Source organism: Coregonus clupeaformis, chromosome 27 (genome assembly GCF_020615455.1).
Source record: "Coregonus clupeaformis isolate EN_2021a chromosome 27, ASM2061545v1, whole genome shotgun sequence".
NCBI lineage: Eukaryota > Metazoa > Chordata > Actinopteri > Salmoniformes > Salmonidae > Coregonus > Coregonus clupeaformis.
Window position 1 is genome coordinate 19,403,532 of NC_059218.1, and position 20,300 is coordinate 19,423,831.

The following is a 20,300-nucleotide window of genomic DNA, read 5'->3' on the forward strand; positions in this document are numbered from 1 at the left end:
GTTCAAGTCCGGGCTCTGGCTGGGCCACTCAAAGACTTGTTCCGAAGCCACTCCTGAGTTGTCTTGGCTGTGTGCTTAGGATCTTTGTCCTGTGGGAAGGTGAACCTTCACCCCAGTCTGACATCCTGAGCGCTCTTGGAGCAGGTTTTAATCAAGGATCTCTCTGTACTTTGCTCCATTCATCTTTCCCTCGATCCTGACTTGTCTCCCAGTCTCTGCCGCTGAAAAACATCGCCACAGCAGGATGCTGCCACCCCCATACTTCACCGTAGGGATGGTGCCAGGTTTCCTCCAGACGTGACGCTTGGCATTCAGGCCAAAGAGTTCAATCCTGGTTTCATCAGACCAGAGGATCTTGTTTCTCATGGTCTGAGAGTCCTTTAGGTGCCTTTTGGCAAACTCCAAGTGGGCTCTCATGTGCCTTTTACTGAGGAGTGTCTTTCATCTGGCCACTCTACCATAAAGGCCTGATTGGTGGAGTGCTGCAGAGATGGTTGTCCTTCTGGAAGGTTCTCCCATCTCCACAGAGGAACTCTGGAGCTCTGTCAGAGTGACCATCGGGTTCTTGGTCACCTCCCTGACCAAAGCCCTTCTCCCCCAATTGCTCAGTTTGGCCGTGTGGCCTGCTCTTGTAACAGTATTGGTGGTTCCAAACTTCTTCCATTTAAGAATGATGGAGGCCATTGTGTTCTTGGGTACCTTGAATGCTACAGAAATGTTTTGGTACTCTTCCCCAGATCTGTGCCTCGACACAATCCTGTCTCGGAGCTCTACGGACAATTCCTTTGACCTAATGGCTTGGTTTTTGCTTTGACATGCACTGTAAACTGTGGGACCTTATAAAGACATGTGTGTGCCTTTCCAAATCATGTCCAATCAATTGAATTTACCACAGATGGACTCCAATCAAGTTCTAGAAACATCAAGGATGATCATTGGAAATAGGATGCACCGGAGCTCAATTTCGAGTCTCATAGCAAAGGGTCTGAATACTTACGTAAATAAGGAATCTGTTTTTAATTTTTTGTATAAAAAGATTGATGAGGGGGAAAAAATATTTAATACATTTTAGAATTAGGCTGTAACATAACAACATTGGGAAATGGGAAGGGGTCTGAATACTTTCCGAATGCACTGTATACTTTATCTACACAAAGAGCCGTTTACCCCTCCTAGAGGGAGGTAAGCGTAAAAAAGAGATGAGGGGTAATTAGCTCTACTCCCTCAAAGCATTAAAACAAATAAAACCAGGTTCTAACCAGTTCTCACAGCCTGTGTGTCTAAGATAGGGGACTGATAAGATCTTTAGAGCCTAAACTGACAGGAGAATAATTCAGCCTGGCTGGCTTTTAGTGCCCCAGAGATAAGGGCCAATAACAAATCCCTCCTGTGTGGCTGTATGAAGAAGTTACTTGACAGCAGGAAAAATTACCAGTGAATAGCACTACTCAACTCAAGTATTTTCAAAGCATTTAGACTGTAACAAAACCATTTTGCCCCCACAGTGTGTATAAGGATGACATGTCTTATTTCTCTTGCCCATTTTGGCCATTCTAAATCTAAACTAATTTTACTGTACATATTAGTAAAGACAAGATTAAATTGAGAAAAGTCTGATGGGTGAAAATATGATCACCTGATGAGAGCAGCGTGTGTAGCCTGAGGCAAGGAACAGAGCGCAAGCGCTTAAACAAAATCATCAATAGTCTATAATTCGGATCATGCAGCCCATAAATCTTTTGATTTCTAAAGGCATTCTATGGTTTGTATCATTCGTAACTAAAGTTGCCAAATAACTCTTAATCTAGCGTATAGGACCTGTTTCAAATGATCACTTTTACGCTGAACATAGCCACTTCATATGCTCGCTCAGGAATTAGACAAATATCCTTTGTATTTTATTCAGCGAAGTTCAATTATATTCTTCTTACTATAAAATCATATAATATAAAATAATGGCTTGGGACTTATAAGCATATCTTGTCTGCTAAATGAACAAGCCTACAGCCTATGGCACGACGCATTGCCAGATAACATACAGTAGGCCAGCTCATATTCTGAAATACATTTTCTTCATATGATTTTTCTTTAGACCTGCCTAAAATAAATAATGGATTTATTGTGATGGTGTTATATTCAATTGATTTATTAGACTTTTTTAAATGTAGATGTTCCAAAGGCGCACATCAGCAGCCTGTATGCGGCTTGTATGAGTGGAGGCCTGGAGATGCCAAACATGTTTATGTTAATTAACGGTCAATTACCGTGAGATCGGCAGTATTTTGCATGACGATAACCGGCGGACAACCTTTCATGACCACCACAGCCCTAACCGTACGTACATATCCCAACCAGAAGCCATGGATTACAGGCAACATCTGCACTGAGTTAAAGGCTAGAGCTGCCGCTTTCAAGGAGTGGGACAGTAATCCGGACACTTATAAGAAAACCCGCTACGACCTCCGACGAGCCATCAAACAGTCAAAACGTCAATACAGAGCTAAGATTGAATCCTACTACGCCGGTTCTAACGCTCGTCAGATGTGGCAGGGCTTGCAAACTATCACGTATTACAAAAGGGAAACCCAGCCGCGAGCTGCACAGTGACGTGAGCCTACCAGACAATCTAAATTCCTTCTACGTTCAATTCGAGGCAAGCAACACTGAACCGTGTATGAGAACACCAGCTGTTCCAGACGACTGTGTGATGTCGCTCTCCCACCTGGACAAGAGGAACACCTATGTGAGAATGCTGTTCATTTACTATAGCTCAGCTTTCAACACCATAGTGCCCTCCAAGTTCATCACTAAGCTAAGGACCCTGGGACTGAACACCAAGCTCTGCAACTGGATCCTGGACTTCCTGATGGGCCGCTCCCAGGTGGTAAGGGCAGGCAACAACACTTCTGCCACGCTGACCCTCAACACAGTGGCCCCTCAGGGGTGCTTGCTTAGTCTTCTCCTGTACTCACTGTTCACCACGACTGCTGGCACGACAAACACCATCATTAAGTTTCCTGACGACACGACGGTGGTTGGCCTGATCACCGACAATGATGAGACTGCCTATAGGGAGGAGGTCAGTGACCTGGCAGTGTGCCAGGACAACAAAAACCTCTCCCTCAACATCAGCATGACAAAGGAGCTGATTGTGGACTACAGGAAACGGAGGGCCGAGCACGCACCCACCCACATTGACAGGGCTGTAGTGGAGCGGGTCGAGAGCTTTAAGTTCCTCGGTGTCCACCTCACTAAGGAATTATCATGGTCCACACACATCAACACAGTTGTGAAGAAGGCATGACAACGCCTCTTCCCTCTCAGGAGGCTGAAAATATTTGGCATGGGGCCTCAGATCCTCAAAAGGTTCTACAGCTGCCCCATTGAGAACATCTTGACTGGCTGCATCACCGCTTGGTATGGCAACTGTTTGCCATCCGACCACAAGGCGCTACAGAGGGTAGTTTGTGCGGCCCTGTACATCATACCAGGCGGTGTCAGAGGAAGGCCCTAAAACTTGTCAAAGACCGATGCACCAAGTCTGGAACCAACAGGACCCTGAACAGCTTCTATCCCCAAGCCATAAGAATGCTAAATAGTTAAATAGTTAACCAAATATCTTCCTGGACTTTGACTCACATACGCTGCTGCTGCTACTGTTTATTATCTATCCTGTTGCATATGTACAGTTGAAGTCGGAATTTACATACACCTTCGCCAAATACATTTACACTCAGTTTTTCACAATTCCTGACATTTAATCATAGTCAAAATTCCCTGTCATAGGTCAGTTAGGATCACCACTTTATTTTAAGAATGTGAAATGTCAGAATAATAGTAGAGAGAATTAATTATTTCAGCTTTTATTTCTTTCATCACATTCCCAGTGGGTCAGAAGTTTACATATACTCAATTAGTATTTGGTAGCATTGCCTTTAAATTGTTTAACTTGGGTCAAACGTCAGGTTTGTAGGCCTCCTTGCTCGCACACGCTTTTTCAGTTCTGCCCACAACTTTTCTATAGTATTGAGGTCAGGGCTTTGTGATGGCCACTCCAATACCTTGACTTTGTTGTCCTTAAACCATTTTGCCACAACATTGGAAGTATGCTTGGGGTCATTGTCCATTTGGAAGACCATTTGCGACCAAGCTTTAACTTCCTGACTGATGTTTTGAGATGTTGCTTCAACATATCTATGTAATTTTCCTTCCTCATGATGCCATCTATTTTGTGAAGTGCACCAGTCCCTCCTGCAGCAAAGCACCCCCACAGCATGATGCTGCCACCCCGTGCTTCACGGTTGGGATGGTGTTTTTCAGCTTGCAAGCGACCCCCTTTTTTCCTCCAAACATAACAATGGTCATTATGGCCAAACAGTTCTATTTTTGTTTCATCGGACCAGAGGACATTTCTCCAAAAAGTACGATCTTTGTCCCATGGGCAGTTGCAAACCGTAGTCTGGCTTTTTTATGGCGGTTTTGGAGCAGTGGCTTCTTCCTTGCTGAGCGGCCTTTCAGCTTATGTCGATTATAGGACTCGTTTTACAGTGATATATAAATACTTATGTACCTGTTTCCTCCAGCATCTTCACAATGTCCTTTGCTGTTGTTCTGGGATTGATTTGCACTTTTCACACCAAAATACGTTAATCTCTAGGAGACAGAACGCGTCTCCTTCCTGAGCGGTATGACAGCTGCGTGGTCCCATGGTGTTTATACTTGCGTACTATTGTTTGTACAGATGAACGTGGTACCTTCAGGCGTTTGGAAATTGCTCCCAAGGATGAACCAGACTTGTGGAGGTCTACAATTGTTTTCTGAGGTCTTGGCTGATTTTCTTTGATTTTCCCATGATGTCAAGCAAAGAGGCACTGAGTTTGAAGGTAGGCCTTGAAATAGATCCACAGGTACACCTCCAATTGACTCAAATGATGTCAATTAGCCTATCAGAAGCTTCTAAAGCCATGACATCATTTTCTAGAATTTTTCAAGCTGTTTAAAAAGGCACAGTCAACATAGTGTATGTAAACTTCTTACCCACTGGAATTGTGATACAGTGAATTAGAAGTGAAATAATCTGTCTGTAAACAATTGTTGGAAAAATGACTTGTGTCATGCACAAAGTAGATGTCCTAACCGACTTGTTAAAAATATAGTTTGTTAACAATACATTTGTGGAGTGGTTGAAAAATAAGTTTTAATGACTCCAACCTAAGTGCATGTAAACTTCCGACTTCAACTGTACATACAGTATCAACCTCAATTACCTTGTACCTCTGCACATCGACTCGGTACTAGTACCCCTTGTATATAGCCAAGTTATCGTTACTCATTGTGTATTTTTTGCTAGTTATTATTTTTCAATTATACGGTCTCTCTTTTTTTTCTCTCTGCATTTTTGGGAAGGGCCCGTAAGCATTTCACTCTTAGTCTACACATATTTACGAAGCATATGACAAATAAAATCTTACTGCACAATAAACATAACATTATTGTGAATGAAACATCCAAACACTTACAAAGCAAGTTAAGCAACACATATTCAACATTGCTATCCATACAAGACCATTCTAACAATGAAATACACTGTAAGCACTTACAGGGGAACATAAATTCAATACATGGTAGAAGCGCTTACAGAAGTGACAAGCAAGGCAAAGTCATTTTAGATTTACAGTGGGGGGGAAAAGTATTTAGTCAGCCACCAATTGTGCAAATTCTCCCACTTAAAAAGATGAGAGAGGCCTGTAATTTTCATCATAGGTACACGTCAACTATGACAGACAAAATGAGGAGAAAAAAATCCAGAAAATCACATTGTAGGATTGTTAATTAATTAATTAATTTGCAAATTATGGTGGAAAATAAGTATTTGGTCAATAACAAAAGTTTCTCAATACTTTGTTATATACCCTTTGTTGGCAATGACACAGGTCAAACGTTTTTTGTAAGTCTTCACAAGGTTTTCACACACTGTTGCTGGTATTTTGGCCCATTGCTCCATGCAGATCTCCTCTAGAGCAGTGATGTTTTGGGGCTGTCGCTGGGCAACACGGACTTTCAACTCCCTCCAAAGATTTTCTATGGGGTTGAGATCTGGAGACTGGCTAGGCCACCCAGGACCTTGAAATGCTTCTTACGAAGCCACTCCTTCGTTGCCCGGGCGGTGTGTTTGGGATCATTGTCATGCTGAAAGACCCAGCCACGTTTCATCTTCAATGCCCTTGCTGATGGAAGGAGGTTTTCACTCAAAATCTCACGATACATGGCCCCATTCATTCTTTCCTTTAGACGGATCAGTCGTCCTGGTCCCTTTGCAGAAAAACAGCCCCAAAGCATGATGTTTCCACCCCCATGCTTCACAGTAGGTATGGTGTTCTTTGGATGCAACTCAGCATTCTTTGTCCTCCAAACACGACGAGTTGAGTTTTTACCAAAAAAGTTCTATTTTGGTTTCATCTGACCATATGACATTCTCCCAATCCTCTTCTGGATCATCCAAATGCACTCTAGCAAACTTCAGACGGGCCTGGACATGTACTGGCTTAAGCAGGGGGACACATCTGGCACTGCAGAATTTGAGTCCCTGGCGGCGTAGTGTGTTACTGATGGTAGGCTTTGTTACTTTGGTCCTAGCTCTCTGCAGGTCATTCACTAGGTCCCCCGTGTGGTTCTGGGATTTTTGCTCACCGTTCTTGTGATCATTTTGACCCCACGGGGTGAGATCTTGCGTGGAGCCCCAGATCGAGGGAGATTATCAGTGGTCTTGTATGTCTTCCATTTCCTAATAATTGCTCCCACAGTTGATTTCTTCAAACCAAGCTGCTTACCTATTGCAGATTCAGTCTTCCCAGCCTGGTGCAGGTCTACAATTTTGTTTCTGGTGAATTTTGACAGCTCTTTGGTCTTGGCCATAGTGGAGTTTGGAGTGTGACTGTTTGAGGTTGTGGACAGGTGTCTTTTATACTGATAACAAGTTCAAACAGGTGCCATTAATACAGGTAACGAGTGGAGGACAGAGGAGCCTCTTAAAGAAGAAGTTACAGGTCTGTGAGAGCCAGAAATCTTGCTTGTTTGTAGGTGACCAAATACTTATTTTCCACCATAATTTGCAAATAAATTCATTAAAAATCCTACAATGGGATTTTCTGGATTTTTTTCTCCTCAATTTTTCTGTCATAGTTGACGTGTACCTATGATGAAAATTACAGGCCTCTCTCATCTTTTTAAGTGGGAGAACTTGCACAATTGGTGGCTGACTAAATACTTTTTCCCCCACTGTATAACCAAGGTGGATTTAACCTTTCAATCTGTATTTGATAGATGGGCCCTAAAACTGTATTCTCTGATCAAAGCCCTAAAGGTGTGTTTACTAGGCGTAGGTGTGTACTGTATACTAGGACTTGGCTAGCAGGTTGGCATTTATTGTCATGAGTCTTGCCCTGTAGGCACAGACACAAAGTAATAAAATCAGATTTTAAACCTAACCATAACCCCGCTGCTAACCCTAAGGCCTAACTCTAACTGAAGACCAAAAAGCTAATTTTTGTTTTCATAAATGTTTAAGATATAGACAATTTTGACTTTGCAGCTGGTCCATCTAGCAGAAACAGCTCCGTTCTGCCTCCAGGGCAAGACTCATGAAAATAAACAACATGCAGATGGTTACAGGCAGAGAATATTTCAAATGTTCTTAATTTTAGACAATCGTGTGGCCTTGAATTTAGGTTAATGACCCGACCCCGCCCTCTCAGCAGAACAATGTGTGTGTTGTGTTTGGTGACTCATCTTCATAATCTGGCTATAGGCTCAACAATAGCATTTCCCAATCGTTACAACATATACACATACAGTTCATACAAAGGAACAAATCACAACGACAGGTTATCTATTCTCTGACATTCCTCTGGAATCGGAGGAATTGAAAGCCACGAAAAGCTTTGTGCAGTGTCTGGGATTGTATAGCATGTTAAATATGTGAGTGAGTAACTGGAATTTGTGTATTATAAGGAGCAGGATCCTGAGATAATGCTGTTAAAAGCTGTTTGAGGTTGAGGGAAATTGTTGGGAATTATTCTCTCAGTGTACAGTAAAAACTGACAATATACTATGCTCAATTAATTGTTAAAAAAATATGTTATAATAATGCAATTGCTCAGAGAAAGAGATTCTGTTTAACAAGTAATATCTTTTTGAGAAAAGAATGTGGGGTAACAAATATTGCCAGCCCTGTTTTCCACCCTCCCCTTGCAAGGATAATGGCACTGAGCCTTTTTATAAAATGTTTTATGAGATTGGAGAACACATTTGGAGCAATCTTAGAATATCAAGGTCATTCGCTTATAAATCAACTTCTGTTAGGCCAAATCGCTTCACGACAGTTCTGTCTGACAGCCCCGCATCATTGCTTCAATTCAGTTGGCCTCGAAACACTGGGGTATCAGCTTACATATCCACAGCCATTGGAGGCTCGAAAGTCCCGCTTTAACGCTCCTTCGCTGATCGGAATGTCCGTCAATTTGTGGCGGAACAGTACATCTCAGGCACACAAGCTGCATAGTGCTGCAAAGCTGAGCGTCTACTGCAGTGATAGCAAACACACATTGATTTATATCTAATTAAAAATTTTACAAAAACATGAACACAATTTGAAGATGTGAAACAAAACCACGGTGTTCATCACAGAGGGAGAACTTTATATTAGATGAAAGCTGAGATCGTGACGAATCAGTAGATTCACTGGGCAACTCTGTGGTATGTTCACAGGGGGAGAGAGAACAATGAATAAGAGCAGTCCACTAGAAATGCGTCAGATTTTCCTTGACCACTAGCTATATAAAAAAGTATTACAGTAATAAGGCAGCTGAAATCTTATAGCATGTCAATTGTAAAGTTGATTGTGAATATATTTAGAGTATAATTATTATTTTTTTTTTATAATGAATAGGTTGTTCATAGCATATTACATTTTTTAATGAAATCTACTATAGCAGGTAACACTTGTGCAAAAAGTGCATACAAATCATAGATAAATAATACATTAAATAATATTCAATCTGAGCTTTCTAACAGTATAATGGCCCTCTCATGAAGATAAGTGGATGGTCTTATGAAACCTAACATTAAAATTCAACAATAATGATCATCATGTAACTGGAAATGTCCCTTCCATCTGTCCCTGTCGGATTAAAGAAGAGCGGGCAAGTAGCGTGTAATGCAAGACCAGGGATGGTGCCCACTAGTATACAGCAAATCGATAAGCATTTAAATTGAATCAAATAAAATATCCAAATAGAATTTAATCAAACTTAATCAAATTGAACTAAATTGAATCAGTACGACTCACTCATGTCGTAGAAGTGCTGCCAGAAGGCCTCCACCCAGCGCTGTGTGTCCTGGGGTGTGTGTGTGGCCAGAGTGTGTGTGACAGCTTCGTCACCTCGGGTGTGTGTGCTGATGGATATACTCTGGGTATGGTGGAGAGGCCCTCTCTCGGACACACGGACACGGGTCTCCTTAGAAGGAGACAAACACACAACACAACACATGGAGAAAAGTAATGGCTTGTAGTACTATCACAGTATAGCTGGTAACAGCTAAAGGCAACAGAGATATTTATGCTTCTGTAGTTGTGTGTCTACCTGTGCATCATGCTTGTATGACAGCAAGGGATAGATGGGTGCATACTACAGTTGGTTCAGTGAGTAAACTGCATGTGATGTGTTGTGCACGTGGCTTATGTGTTGTGCACGTATACTATATATACAAAAGTATGTGGACACCCTTTCAAATGAGTGGATTCGGCTATTTCAGCCACACCCATTGCTGACAGGTGTGTGAAATCAATAGACAAACACTGGCAGTAGAATGACCTTACTGAAGAGCTCAGTGACTTTCAACATGGCACCGTCATAGGATGCCACCTTTCCAACAAATCAGTTCGTCAACCCTGGTCATCTGTAAGTGCTGTTATTGTGAAGTGGAAACGTCTAGGAGAAACAACGGCTCAGCCGCGAAGTGGTAGGCCACACAAGCTCATAGAACGGGACTGCCGAGTGCTGAAGCGCGTAACGCCTAAAAATCATCTGTCCTCGGTTGCAACACTCACCACGAGTTCCAAACTACCTCTGGAAGCAACGTCAGCACAAGAACTGTTCGTCAGGAGCTTCATGAAATGGGTTTCCATGGCCGAGCAGCTGCACACAAGACTAAGATCACCAAGCGTTGGCTGGAGTGGTGTAAAGCTTGACGCCATTGGTCTCTGGAGCACTGTAAACGCGTTCTCTGGAGTGATTAATCACGCTTCACCATCTGGCAGTCCTACAGAAGAATCTGGGTTTGGCAGATGCCAGGAGAACGCTACCTGCCCGAAAGCATAGTGCCAACTGTAAAGTTTGGTGGAGGAGGAATAATGGTCTGGGGCTGTTTTTCCATGGTTCGGGCTAGGCCCGTTACTTCCAGTGAATGGAAATCTTAACACTACAGCATACAATGACAATCTAGACGAGTCTGTGCTTCCAACTTTGTGGCAACAGTTTGGAAAAGGCCCTTTCCTGTTTCAGCATTATAATGCCCCCGTGCACAAAGCGAAGTCAATACAGAAATGGTTTGTGGAGATCGGTGTGGAAGAACTTGACTGGCCTGCACAGAGTAACTAGATTTTCTGTATTATAAGGAGCAGGATCCTGAGATAATGTTGTTAAAAGCTGCTTGAGGTTTGGGGTTGAGGGAAATCGTTGGGAATTAACCTCTCAGTATACAGTAAAAACAGACAATATACCATGCTCAATTCATTGTTAAAAAAATATGTTATAATAATGCAATTGCTCAGAGAAAGAGACTTGAGAAAATGTTTTTGGGGTAGCAAATATTACCACCCCTGTTTTCCACCCTCCCCTTGCAAGGATAATGGCATTGAGCCTTTTCATAAAATGTTTTATGAGATTGGAGAACACATTCGGAGCAATCTTAGATCATTCCTCTGTAGTTCAATTGGTAGAGCATGGCGCTTGTAACGCCAGGGTAGTGGGTTCGATCCCCGGGACCACCCATACATAAAAATGTATGCACACATGACTGTAAGTCGCTTTGGATAAAAGCGTCTGCTAAATGGCATATTAATTAATTAATATATTATTATTAATATTAATACAGAATCTTTCTAGATCCTTGATATCCTTTGTCGTCTGCACTTTTGGACTCCCCTCTTCAATTCAAACCAATTGAAAGCCACGAAAAGCTTTGTGCAGTGTCTGGGATTGTATAGCATGTTAAATATGAGTGAGTGAGTAACTGGAATTTGTGTATTATAAGGAGCAGGATCCTGAGATAATGCTGTTAAAAGCTGTTCAAGGTTTGGGGTTGAGGGAAATTGTTGGGAATTAATCTCTCAGTGTACAGTAAAAACTGACAATATACTATGCTCAATTAATTGTTAAAAAAATATGTTATAATAATGCAATTGCTCAGAGAAAGAGATTCTGTTTAACAAGTAATATCTTCTTGAGAAAAAAATGTGGGGTAACAAATATTGCCAGCCCTGTTTTCCACCCTCCCCTTGCAAGGATAACGGCACTGAGCCTTTTTATAAAATGTTTTATGAGATTGGAGAACACATTTGGAGCAATCTTAGATCATTCCTCCATACAGAATCTTTCCAGATCCTTGATATCCTTTGTCGTCTGCGCTTTTGGACTGCCCTCTTCAATTCAAACCACAGGTTTTCAATGGGGTTCAAGTCCGGAGACTGAGATGGCCATTGCAATATGTTGATTATGTGGTCAAGTAATCATTTCTTTGTGGATTTTGATGTCTGCTTGGGGTTATTGTCTTGCTGGAAGATCTACTTGTGGCCAAGTTTCAGCCTCCTGGCAGAGGCAACCAGGTTTTTGGCTAAAAAGTCCTGGTATTGGTGCCGTTGACCTTAACAAATGGCCCCAGGACCAGTGGAAGCAAAATAGCCCCATAACATCAAAGATCTACCACCACATTTTACAGTAGGTATGGGGTTCATTTCTGTATATAATTGACATGCTTCTTTTGCCAAACCTACCACTGGTATGCGTGGCCAAAGAGCTCTATTTCCATGTTATCCAACAAATGTAAATGGCTTGAGTTTGCTAAACAGCATTGGCACTTGAATTGGAACTGGTGCTATGGTCAGATGACATGAAAATAACGCTCTTTGGCCATGCACACCAGTGGTGGGTTTGGCACAGCAGGAGATGTGTGTGTGTGTGACAGGAGATTAAAGCAACAGGTCTCATCTCTGTCTTCTCACAGACTGGCAAGATAAAAGCAGGTATTAGAGAGACAAAGGAATTGGGTAGAGCCAGTCTTGGCAGCTGATTTGTTGTGCACATGGCTGATGTGTCAGGCTGATAAGCACCGACATTGCATGAAATAGCTGGCTTCATTGTGAGAGAATGTGCGAAGGGTTAAATAGCAGGCAAACAGAATTCCATTCCTGTAATTCACAAAGCAAGATCCCCAGGCAAGGGGTGTCTTTGGGTTACACCGACAGTGCTCTCTAATGGACTGATCAAGAAGCTGCAGCAGACTTCAAAGACAAATCAAATTTGTCGCATGCGCCGAATACAACAGGTACTTACCATGAAATGCTTACTTATGAGCCCTTAACCAACAATGATTTAAAAATATTAAGTAAGAAAAGTTGGAAGCACAGAATCGTCTAGAATGTCATTGTATGCTGTAGCGTTAAGATTTCCCTTCACTGGAACTAAGGGGCCTAGCCCGAACCATGAATAACAGCCCCAGACCATCATTCCTCCTCCACCAAACTTTACAGTTGGCACTATGCATTCGGGCAGACAGCGTTCTCCTGGTATCCACCAAACCCAGAGTCGTCTGTTGGACTGCCAGATGATAAAGTGTGATTCATCACTCCAGAGAACGCGTTTCCACTGCTCCAGAGTCCAATGGCGGCAAGCTTTACACCACTCCAGTCGATGCTTAGCATTGCGCATAGTGATCCTAGGCTTGTGTGCGGCCCATGGAAACCCATTTCATGAAGCTCCCGATGAACAGTTCTTGTGCTGACGTTGCTTCCAGAGGCAGTTTGGATCTCGGTAGTGAGTGTTGCAACCGAGGACAGATGATTTTTAGGCGCCACGCACTTCAGCAGTCCCGTTCTGTGAGCTTGTGCGGCCTACCACTTCACGAATGAGCCGATGTTGGTCCTACTCGTTTCCACTTCACAATAACAGCACTTACAGTTGACTTGGGCAGCTCTAGCAGGACAGATATTTGACGAACTGACTTGTTGGAAAGGTGGCATCCGATGGCAGTCCCACGTTGAAAGTCACTGAGCTCTTCAGTAAGGCCATTCTACTGCCAATGTTTCTCTATGGAGATTGCATGGCTGTGTGCTAGATTTTTTACACGTCAGCAACAGGTGTGACTGAAATAGCCGAAACCACTCATTTGAAGGGTTTTCCACATACTTTTGGCCATGTAGTGTGTGTATGTGTGTGTGTGTGTGTGCGGCGTCAATATGCATGTGTGTGTTTTGTGTGTGTGTTTGTGTGTGTTTGTATTAGTGTGTGGATAAAGTCCAGTGAGTGTACACCGAGCCTGTGCAAAAATAAGAATACAAAATAATAAAATAAGGGGGTCAATGCAAATAGTCCAGGCAGCCATTTGATGAATTGTTCAGCAGTCTTATTGCTTGGGGGTAGAAGCTGTTAAGGAGCCTTTTAGTCCCAGACTTGGCGCTCCGGTACTGCTTGCCGTGCAGTAGCAGAGAGAACAGTCTATGACTTGGGTGGCTGGAGTCTGACAATTTTTAGGGCCTTCCTCTGACACCGCCTGGTATAGAGGTCCTGGATGGCAGGAAGCTCAGCCCCAGTGATGTACTGGGCTGTAAGTAGAGTGGTGTTGTGCTGTTATATCTTGCTACAAGGGACGTACACCTCTAATAAAAATAAATAACAAAATGTCCTTTTGTGGGGGCTAAATGGTGTTATAGTTCAGTATTTATGCAAAGTTGCGTCAGTCTCTGCATGTTTATGGATGACTGTGAGTGTGAATATGCTAAGTAATCAACCTTGTTGATGGCGATGGTGAATAACGGCTCCTCTTGGGCCACCATCCTCTCTTGACTGTGGTAACAGATAAGACTTGTCCCTCTGAGGACAGCGTAGATGTCGGTCCAGCACTCAGGCTCCATCTCAAGCTGATTATGAGAATGGTAAGAATGATTATAACGATGCATTTGACTAAACTACAATGCATTCGTAATGTTTTCAGTGTTATTCTAAAATGGATTAAATTAATTGTTTTCCTCATCAATCTACACACAATACCCCATAACGACAAAGAGAAAACAGGTTTAGACATCAAATAAAAACAAATACGTTATTTACATAAGTATTCAGACCCTTTGCTATGAGACTCGAAATTGAGTTCAGGTGCATCCTGTTTCCATTGATCTTCCTTGAGATGTTTCTACAACTTGATTGGAGTCAACCTGTGGTAAATTCAATTGATTGGACATGATTTGGAAAGGCACACACCTGTCTATTTAAGGTCCCACAGTTGACAGTCCATGTCAGAGCAAAAACAAAGCCAAGAGGTTGAAGGAATTGTCCATAGAGCTCCGAGACAGGATTGTGTCGAGGTACAGATCTGGGGAAGGGTACCAAAACATTTCTGCAGCATTGAAGGTCCCCAAGAACACAGTGGCCTCCATCATTCTTAAACAAAGTTTGGAACCACCAAGACTCTTCCTAGAGCTGGCCGCCCGGCCAAACTGAGCAATCGGGGAGAAGGGCCTTGGTCAGGGAGGTGACCAAGAACCCGATTGTCAGTCTGGCAGAGCTCCAGTGTTCCTCTGTGGAGATAGGAGAACCTTCCAGATGGACAACCATATCTGCAGCACTCCACCAATCAGGCCTTTATGGTAGATTGGCCAGACGGAAGCTACTCCTCAGTAAAAGGCACATGACAGCCCTTTTGGAATTTGCCAAAAGGCACTTAAAGGACTCAGAGCATGAGAAACAAAATTCTCTGGTCTGAACAAACCATGATTTAACTATTTGGCCTGAATGCCAAGCGTCACGTCTGGAGGAAAGATGGCACGATCTCTATGGTGACGCAAGGTGGTGGCAGCATCATGCTGTGGGGATGTTTTTCAGCGGCAGGGACTGGGAGACTAGTCAGGATCGAGGTAAAGATGAACGGAGAAAAGTACAGAGAGATCCTTGATGAAAACCTGCTCCAGAACGCTCAGGATCTCAGACTGGGGCGAAGGTTCACCTTCCAACAGGACAACGACCCTAAACACACAGACCGTGTAGCTCAGTTGGTAGAGCATGGCGCTTGCAACGCCAGGGTTGTGGGTTCGATTCCCACGGGGGACCAGTATGAAAATGTATGCACTCACTAACTAAGTCCCTCTGGATAAGAGCGTCTGCTAAAAAAGGACAAAAAAAAGACAACTCAGGAGTTGCTTCAGGACAAGTCTCTGAATGTCCTTGAGTGGCCCAGCCAGAGCTCGGACTTGATCCCGATCGAACATCTCTGGAGAGACCTGAAAATAGCTGTGCAGCGACGCTCCCCATCTAACCCGACAGAGCTTGAGAGGATCTGCAGAGAAGAATGGATGAAACTCCCCAAATACAGGTGTGCCAAGCTTGTAGCGTCATACCCAAGAAGACTCTAGGCTGTAATCGCTGCCAAAGGTGCTTCAACAAAGTACTGAGTAAAGGGTCTGAAAACGTATGTAAATGTTTCATAATTTTTTTATTACATTTGCAAAAAATCTAAAAACCTATTTTTGCTTTCTCATTATAGGGTATTGTGTGTAGATTGATGAGGGGAAAAAACGATTACATCCATTTTAGAATAAGGCTGAAACATAACAAAATGTGGAAAAAGTATTGGGGTATGAAGACATTCTGAATGCACTGTAATTACGACACTAATGATCATACTAAAGCTGAGGATTAGGATGATTAAACAAATGATGCGAATGATGATGGTGGGTGTGATACTAATGACGATGATGAAGAGTTAACTCACCTTGATCTTGAGCCTGCCGCTGATAACATGCTGGGTCATACAGAGGGGCTGGGCGGCCAGACGGCAACACAAACTGCCATAGAGAGGCAGCCAGAATGCATTGTCCTCTGGAACACAATGGGTTAATGAGTCTGTTGCTTGCTATACAAGTACAGTATACGGCGAAAGGAGAGGAGTCGCCGCTCACCTGTGGCTGATATGGACAGGTCGTGTGTTCTGAAGCTGTCCTGAACATGTGCCATTTTCAGTGTGGTGTGGGCCAGAAGGTGATACTTTGGCCCCCTGCAGACAGACACCACACACAATCAACAGTTCGTCGGAATGTACTGCATGTACAGTGCCTTGCAAAAGTATTCATCCCCCTTGGCGTTTTTCCTATTTTGTTGCATTACAACATGTAATTTAAATGGATATTTATTTGGATTTCATGTAATAGACATACACAAAATAGTCCAAATTGGTGAAGTGAAATGAAAAAAATTACTTTTTTCAAAATATTCAAAAAAAGTAATAATGGAAAAGTGGTGCGTGCATATGTATTCACCCCCTTTGCTATGAAGCCCCTAAATAAGATCTGGTGCAACCAATTACCTTCAGAAGTCACATAATTAGTTAAATAAAGTCCACCTGTGTGCAATCTAAGTGTCACATGATCTCAGTATATATACACCTGTTCTGAAAGGCCCCAGACTCTGCAACACCACTAAGCAAGGGGCACCACCAAGCAAGCGGCACCATGAAGACCAAGGAGCTCTCCAAACAGGTCAGGGACAAAGTTGTGGAGAAGTACAGATCAGGGTTGGGTTATAAAAAAATATCTGAAACTTTGAACATCCCACGGAGCACCATTAAATCCATTATTTAAAAAAATGGAAAGAATATGGCACCACAACAAACCTGCCAAGAGAGGGCCGCCCACCAAAACTCACGGACCAGGCAAGGAGGGCATTAATCAGAGGCAACAAAGAGACCAAAGATAACCCTGAAGGAGCTGTAAAGCTCCACAGCGGAGATTGGAGTATCTGTCCATGGGACCACTTTAAGCTGTACACTCCACAGAGCTGGGCTTTACGGAAGAGTGGCCAGAAAAAAGCCATTGCTTAAAGAAAAAAATAAGCAAACACGTTTGGTGTTCGCCAAACGCATGTGGGAGACTCCCCAAACATATGGAAGAAGGTACTCTGGTCAGATGAGACTAAAATTTATATTTTTGGCCATCAAGGAAAACGCTATGTCTGGCGCAAACCCAACACCTCTCATCACCCGAGAACGCCATGGTGGTGGCAGCATCAGGCTGTGGGGATTTCTTTCCATTGGCAGGGACTGGGAAACTGGTCAGAATTGAAGGAATGATGGATGGCATTAAATACAGGGAAATTCTTGAGGGAAACCTGTTTCAGTCTTCCAGAGATTTGAGACTGGGACGGAGGTTCACCTTCCAGCAGGAAAATGACCCTAAGCATCCTGCTAAAGCAACACTTTAGTGGTTTAAGGGGAAACATTTAAAATGTCTTGGAATGGCCTAGTCAAAGCCCAGACCTCAATACAATTGAGAATCTGTGGTATGACTTAAAGATTGCTGTACACCAGTGGAACCCATCCAACTTGAAGGAGCTGAAGCAGTTTTGCCTTGAAGAATGGGCAAAAATCCCAGTGGCTAGATGTGCCAAGCTTATAGAGACATACCCCAAGAGACTTACAGCTGTAACTGCTGCAAAAGGTGACTCTACAAAGTATTGACCTTGGGGGTTGTGAATAGTTATGCACACTCAAGTTCTTTTTTCGGTCTTATTTCTTTGTTTGTTTCACACCAATAATATTTTGCATCTTCAAAGTGGTAGGCAGGTTGTGTAAATCAAATGATACAAAACCCAAAAAAATCCATTTGAATTCCAGGTTGTAAGGCAACAAAATAGGAAAAATGCCAAGGGGGGTGAATACTTTCGCAAGCCACTAAGTATGCATATTTGAGGACTTGTGTGCAAGTTTGAGTTGACATTATGTGTATCATCGTTGCATGTGATTCCAGTTGTGTGTGTGTATCATGCGTGTGTGTGTGTATGTGCAGCTGCTACATCAACACTCACTGTGTACAGAGAGCAGGCAGCAGAGATGGTGGAGACCCTCCTCCATCGCCTCCCTCTACGTTGGGTATGGTACCACAGGCTGCAGACTCCAGAGCTGCCCTGATCCTCCTCCCAGAGGTGCAGCCCAGGGAGCTGCTGAGGCGGTTCAGTCTCCTGGGTCCTAGTGCCCCTGGGCCCGGAGAAAAGTCCTCCACCACACAGGTACTGTACAGCTCCACACGGAGCTCAAAGCACGGGCTCGCCTCCTTACTGGATCATATACAGGAACCCACACACGTACACAGATGAATACAGCAACAAATATTAACAAAGAGACATGGACATAGTAAAATACAGAATTACACACAAATAACATCATTAAACTGAAGCAAATATTAAAACCACAGACAAAATGCTACATCATATGTTAGGTAGACAAAATGAGAGCAACTCGAGCAGCCACTTGCAATATGATGGTGTCCTCGAAGCAGATGTCAGTCAAAGTCCTGTCCACCATCACCAGGTCTGTGTCATAGATCTCTCTGCCACACTGGAGCAGACAGAACACAGCACAGCGATGCAGCTCTGAAAGAGAGCGAGAGCAAGAGAGAGAGAAGAGCAAGATAGATAGAGAAAGAATGGAGATGGATAGAGTGGGTGATGGGGAGGATGGAGTTTAGAGAAAGGAAGATGGGCAGAGAGAGCAGAAAGAAAACAGGACAGAGATGGCAGAAAAATAGTGAGAAGGTAGTGAGAGTAGGCTAGGTAAAAGTCCAATAACTTCACCTTTACAGGATTAACCCGTGTGACCTCTAAATCTGACCTGATTTCAGTTGTAGCTCTGAGAGGAGCCACGATTATACAAGTGTTTTTAGAAACAAACAGGAGGCGGTGCATAGCATGCGCTGACCCCACATGCACGAGTCATATCATCTGCATGGATTAGCCACGTAACTGGTTTAGACAGGATTATAGATTGAGACCTTGGATTTACTCCATCAATGGAATGTATGTACTCAGGCCACCCTGGTAGTGGTGGGAGAGCTATGACTCAAATGAAACTCTGATGAAGTACCGGCCGGGTACACTTAAATACAAATAGCCAATAGAGACTCAACTCTCTCAATATGCACCATTTGCATTCTAATCTAACCCTAGGGTTTCCAGTAGCTGTTCCATTCAATTCAAACATTATTGTTAGGAGCTAGATGCTATCAAGTGCTATTATTGCCTAATGTTGTTATTGGATGCGAGATGTTCATGACCGATGTCGAGGAACACCGATTTAATCCCAAAGAATCCTGTGATTCTAGGCATGACCACATGATGTGTTGTCATGACAGGCTTAGTGACAGCACCATTAAAGTTATATGGGACTCACCTCCTTTGTTCTTGAAGTACTCTGAGTCTTTCCACATGAGTGGGATACGCAGGTCTAGAGTGGAAGAGGAAGAGGGGAGAATGGATGGATTGAGGAATAGAGGGACAGCGAGAGAGAGAATGAGCTATTTCTGTCTGATAGAGTATTCCTTCCTGTATCTGTTGGTGTCTGTGTGTGCATGTGTACACACTCACCTGAGATCGCCACATTACCCATGCAGGGCAGCCTCTCATCCAGTGACCCACCAATAGAGGACCTGCAGCGGAGAACAGGGTGGAGCTCATTTATCCTTCCATCTGTTCCTCCATTCACCCATCCATTTATTTATTTTCTAAATACATATGACAGCAAACCGCCCCCACCCACCCCCTCTCTCTCTCCTACCTGCGGCCTACTCTCTGCAGGACCTGGGCCTCCCTCATCCTCTGCAACTGGCTGAGCAGGGCCAGGATGCGGGTGTTGCAAGTGAGCAGGCTCTTGGAGGCCTCCAGGGCCTGGTCTCTCTGGGAGCACGCAGCCAGCAGCTTACTGGCCCCCTCACGCATCCGCACCTCGCGGTCTATCTGACGCTGCACCTCACCGTCCTGAGTGGTTCAGAGTGAGAGAGAGGAGAGAAGGAACGATAGGGAGAGAAAGATTAGAGAAAGGATAGAGATGGATAGAGTGGCTCAGCTCTGATTTACTAATCAACTACTATGGGATTGTGTACAGCTAAGTGACCCTTCCTCCACATTCAACAATGCCATATATAACTGTGAATCATACAACAGCTCTCAACACAACAGAAGTCAGAGGTCTTGGACCAGGCCCAG

At 43.5% G+C, this 20,300-nt stretch overlaps 1 protein-coding gene across 3 annotated transcripts in view; it reads right to left on the reverse strand.

Moving 5' to 3' along the window:
- LOC121541594 (rhotekin) overlaps positions 1-20,300 on the reverse strand; it is a 47,510-nt gene that overhangs the window by 17,254 nt on the left and 9,956 nt on the right. For all 3 annotated transcript variants that reach the window (XM_041850726.2, XM_041850725.2, XM_041850727.2), the window contains exons 2-10: positions 19,873-20,072; positions 19,683-19,744; positions 19,489-19,542; positions 18,575-18,692; positions 18,129-18,377; positions 16,229-16,323; positions 16,042-16,148; positions 14,066-14,194; positions 9,347-9,515 (exon numbers count right to left, since the gene is read on the reverse strand). In XM_041850726.2, coding sequence (XP_041706660.1) covers positions 9,347-9,515; positions 14,066-14,194; positions 16,042-16,148; positions 16,229-16,323; positions 18,129-18,377; positions 18,575-18,692; positions 19,489-19,542; positions 19,683-19,744; positions 19,873-20,072 — 1,183 coding nt within the window. The remainder of the gene's footprint in view (positions 1-9,346; positions 9,516-14,065; positions 14,195-16,041; positions 16,149-16,228; positions 16,324-18,128; positions 18,378-18,574; positions 18,693-19,488; positions 19,543-19,682; positions 19,745-19,872; positions 20,073-20,300) is intronic.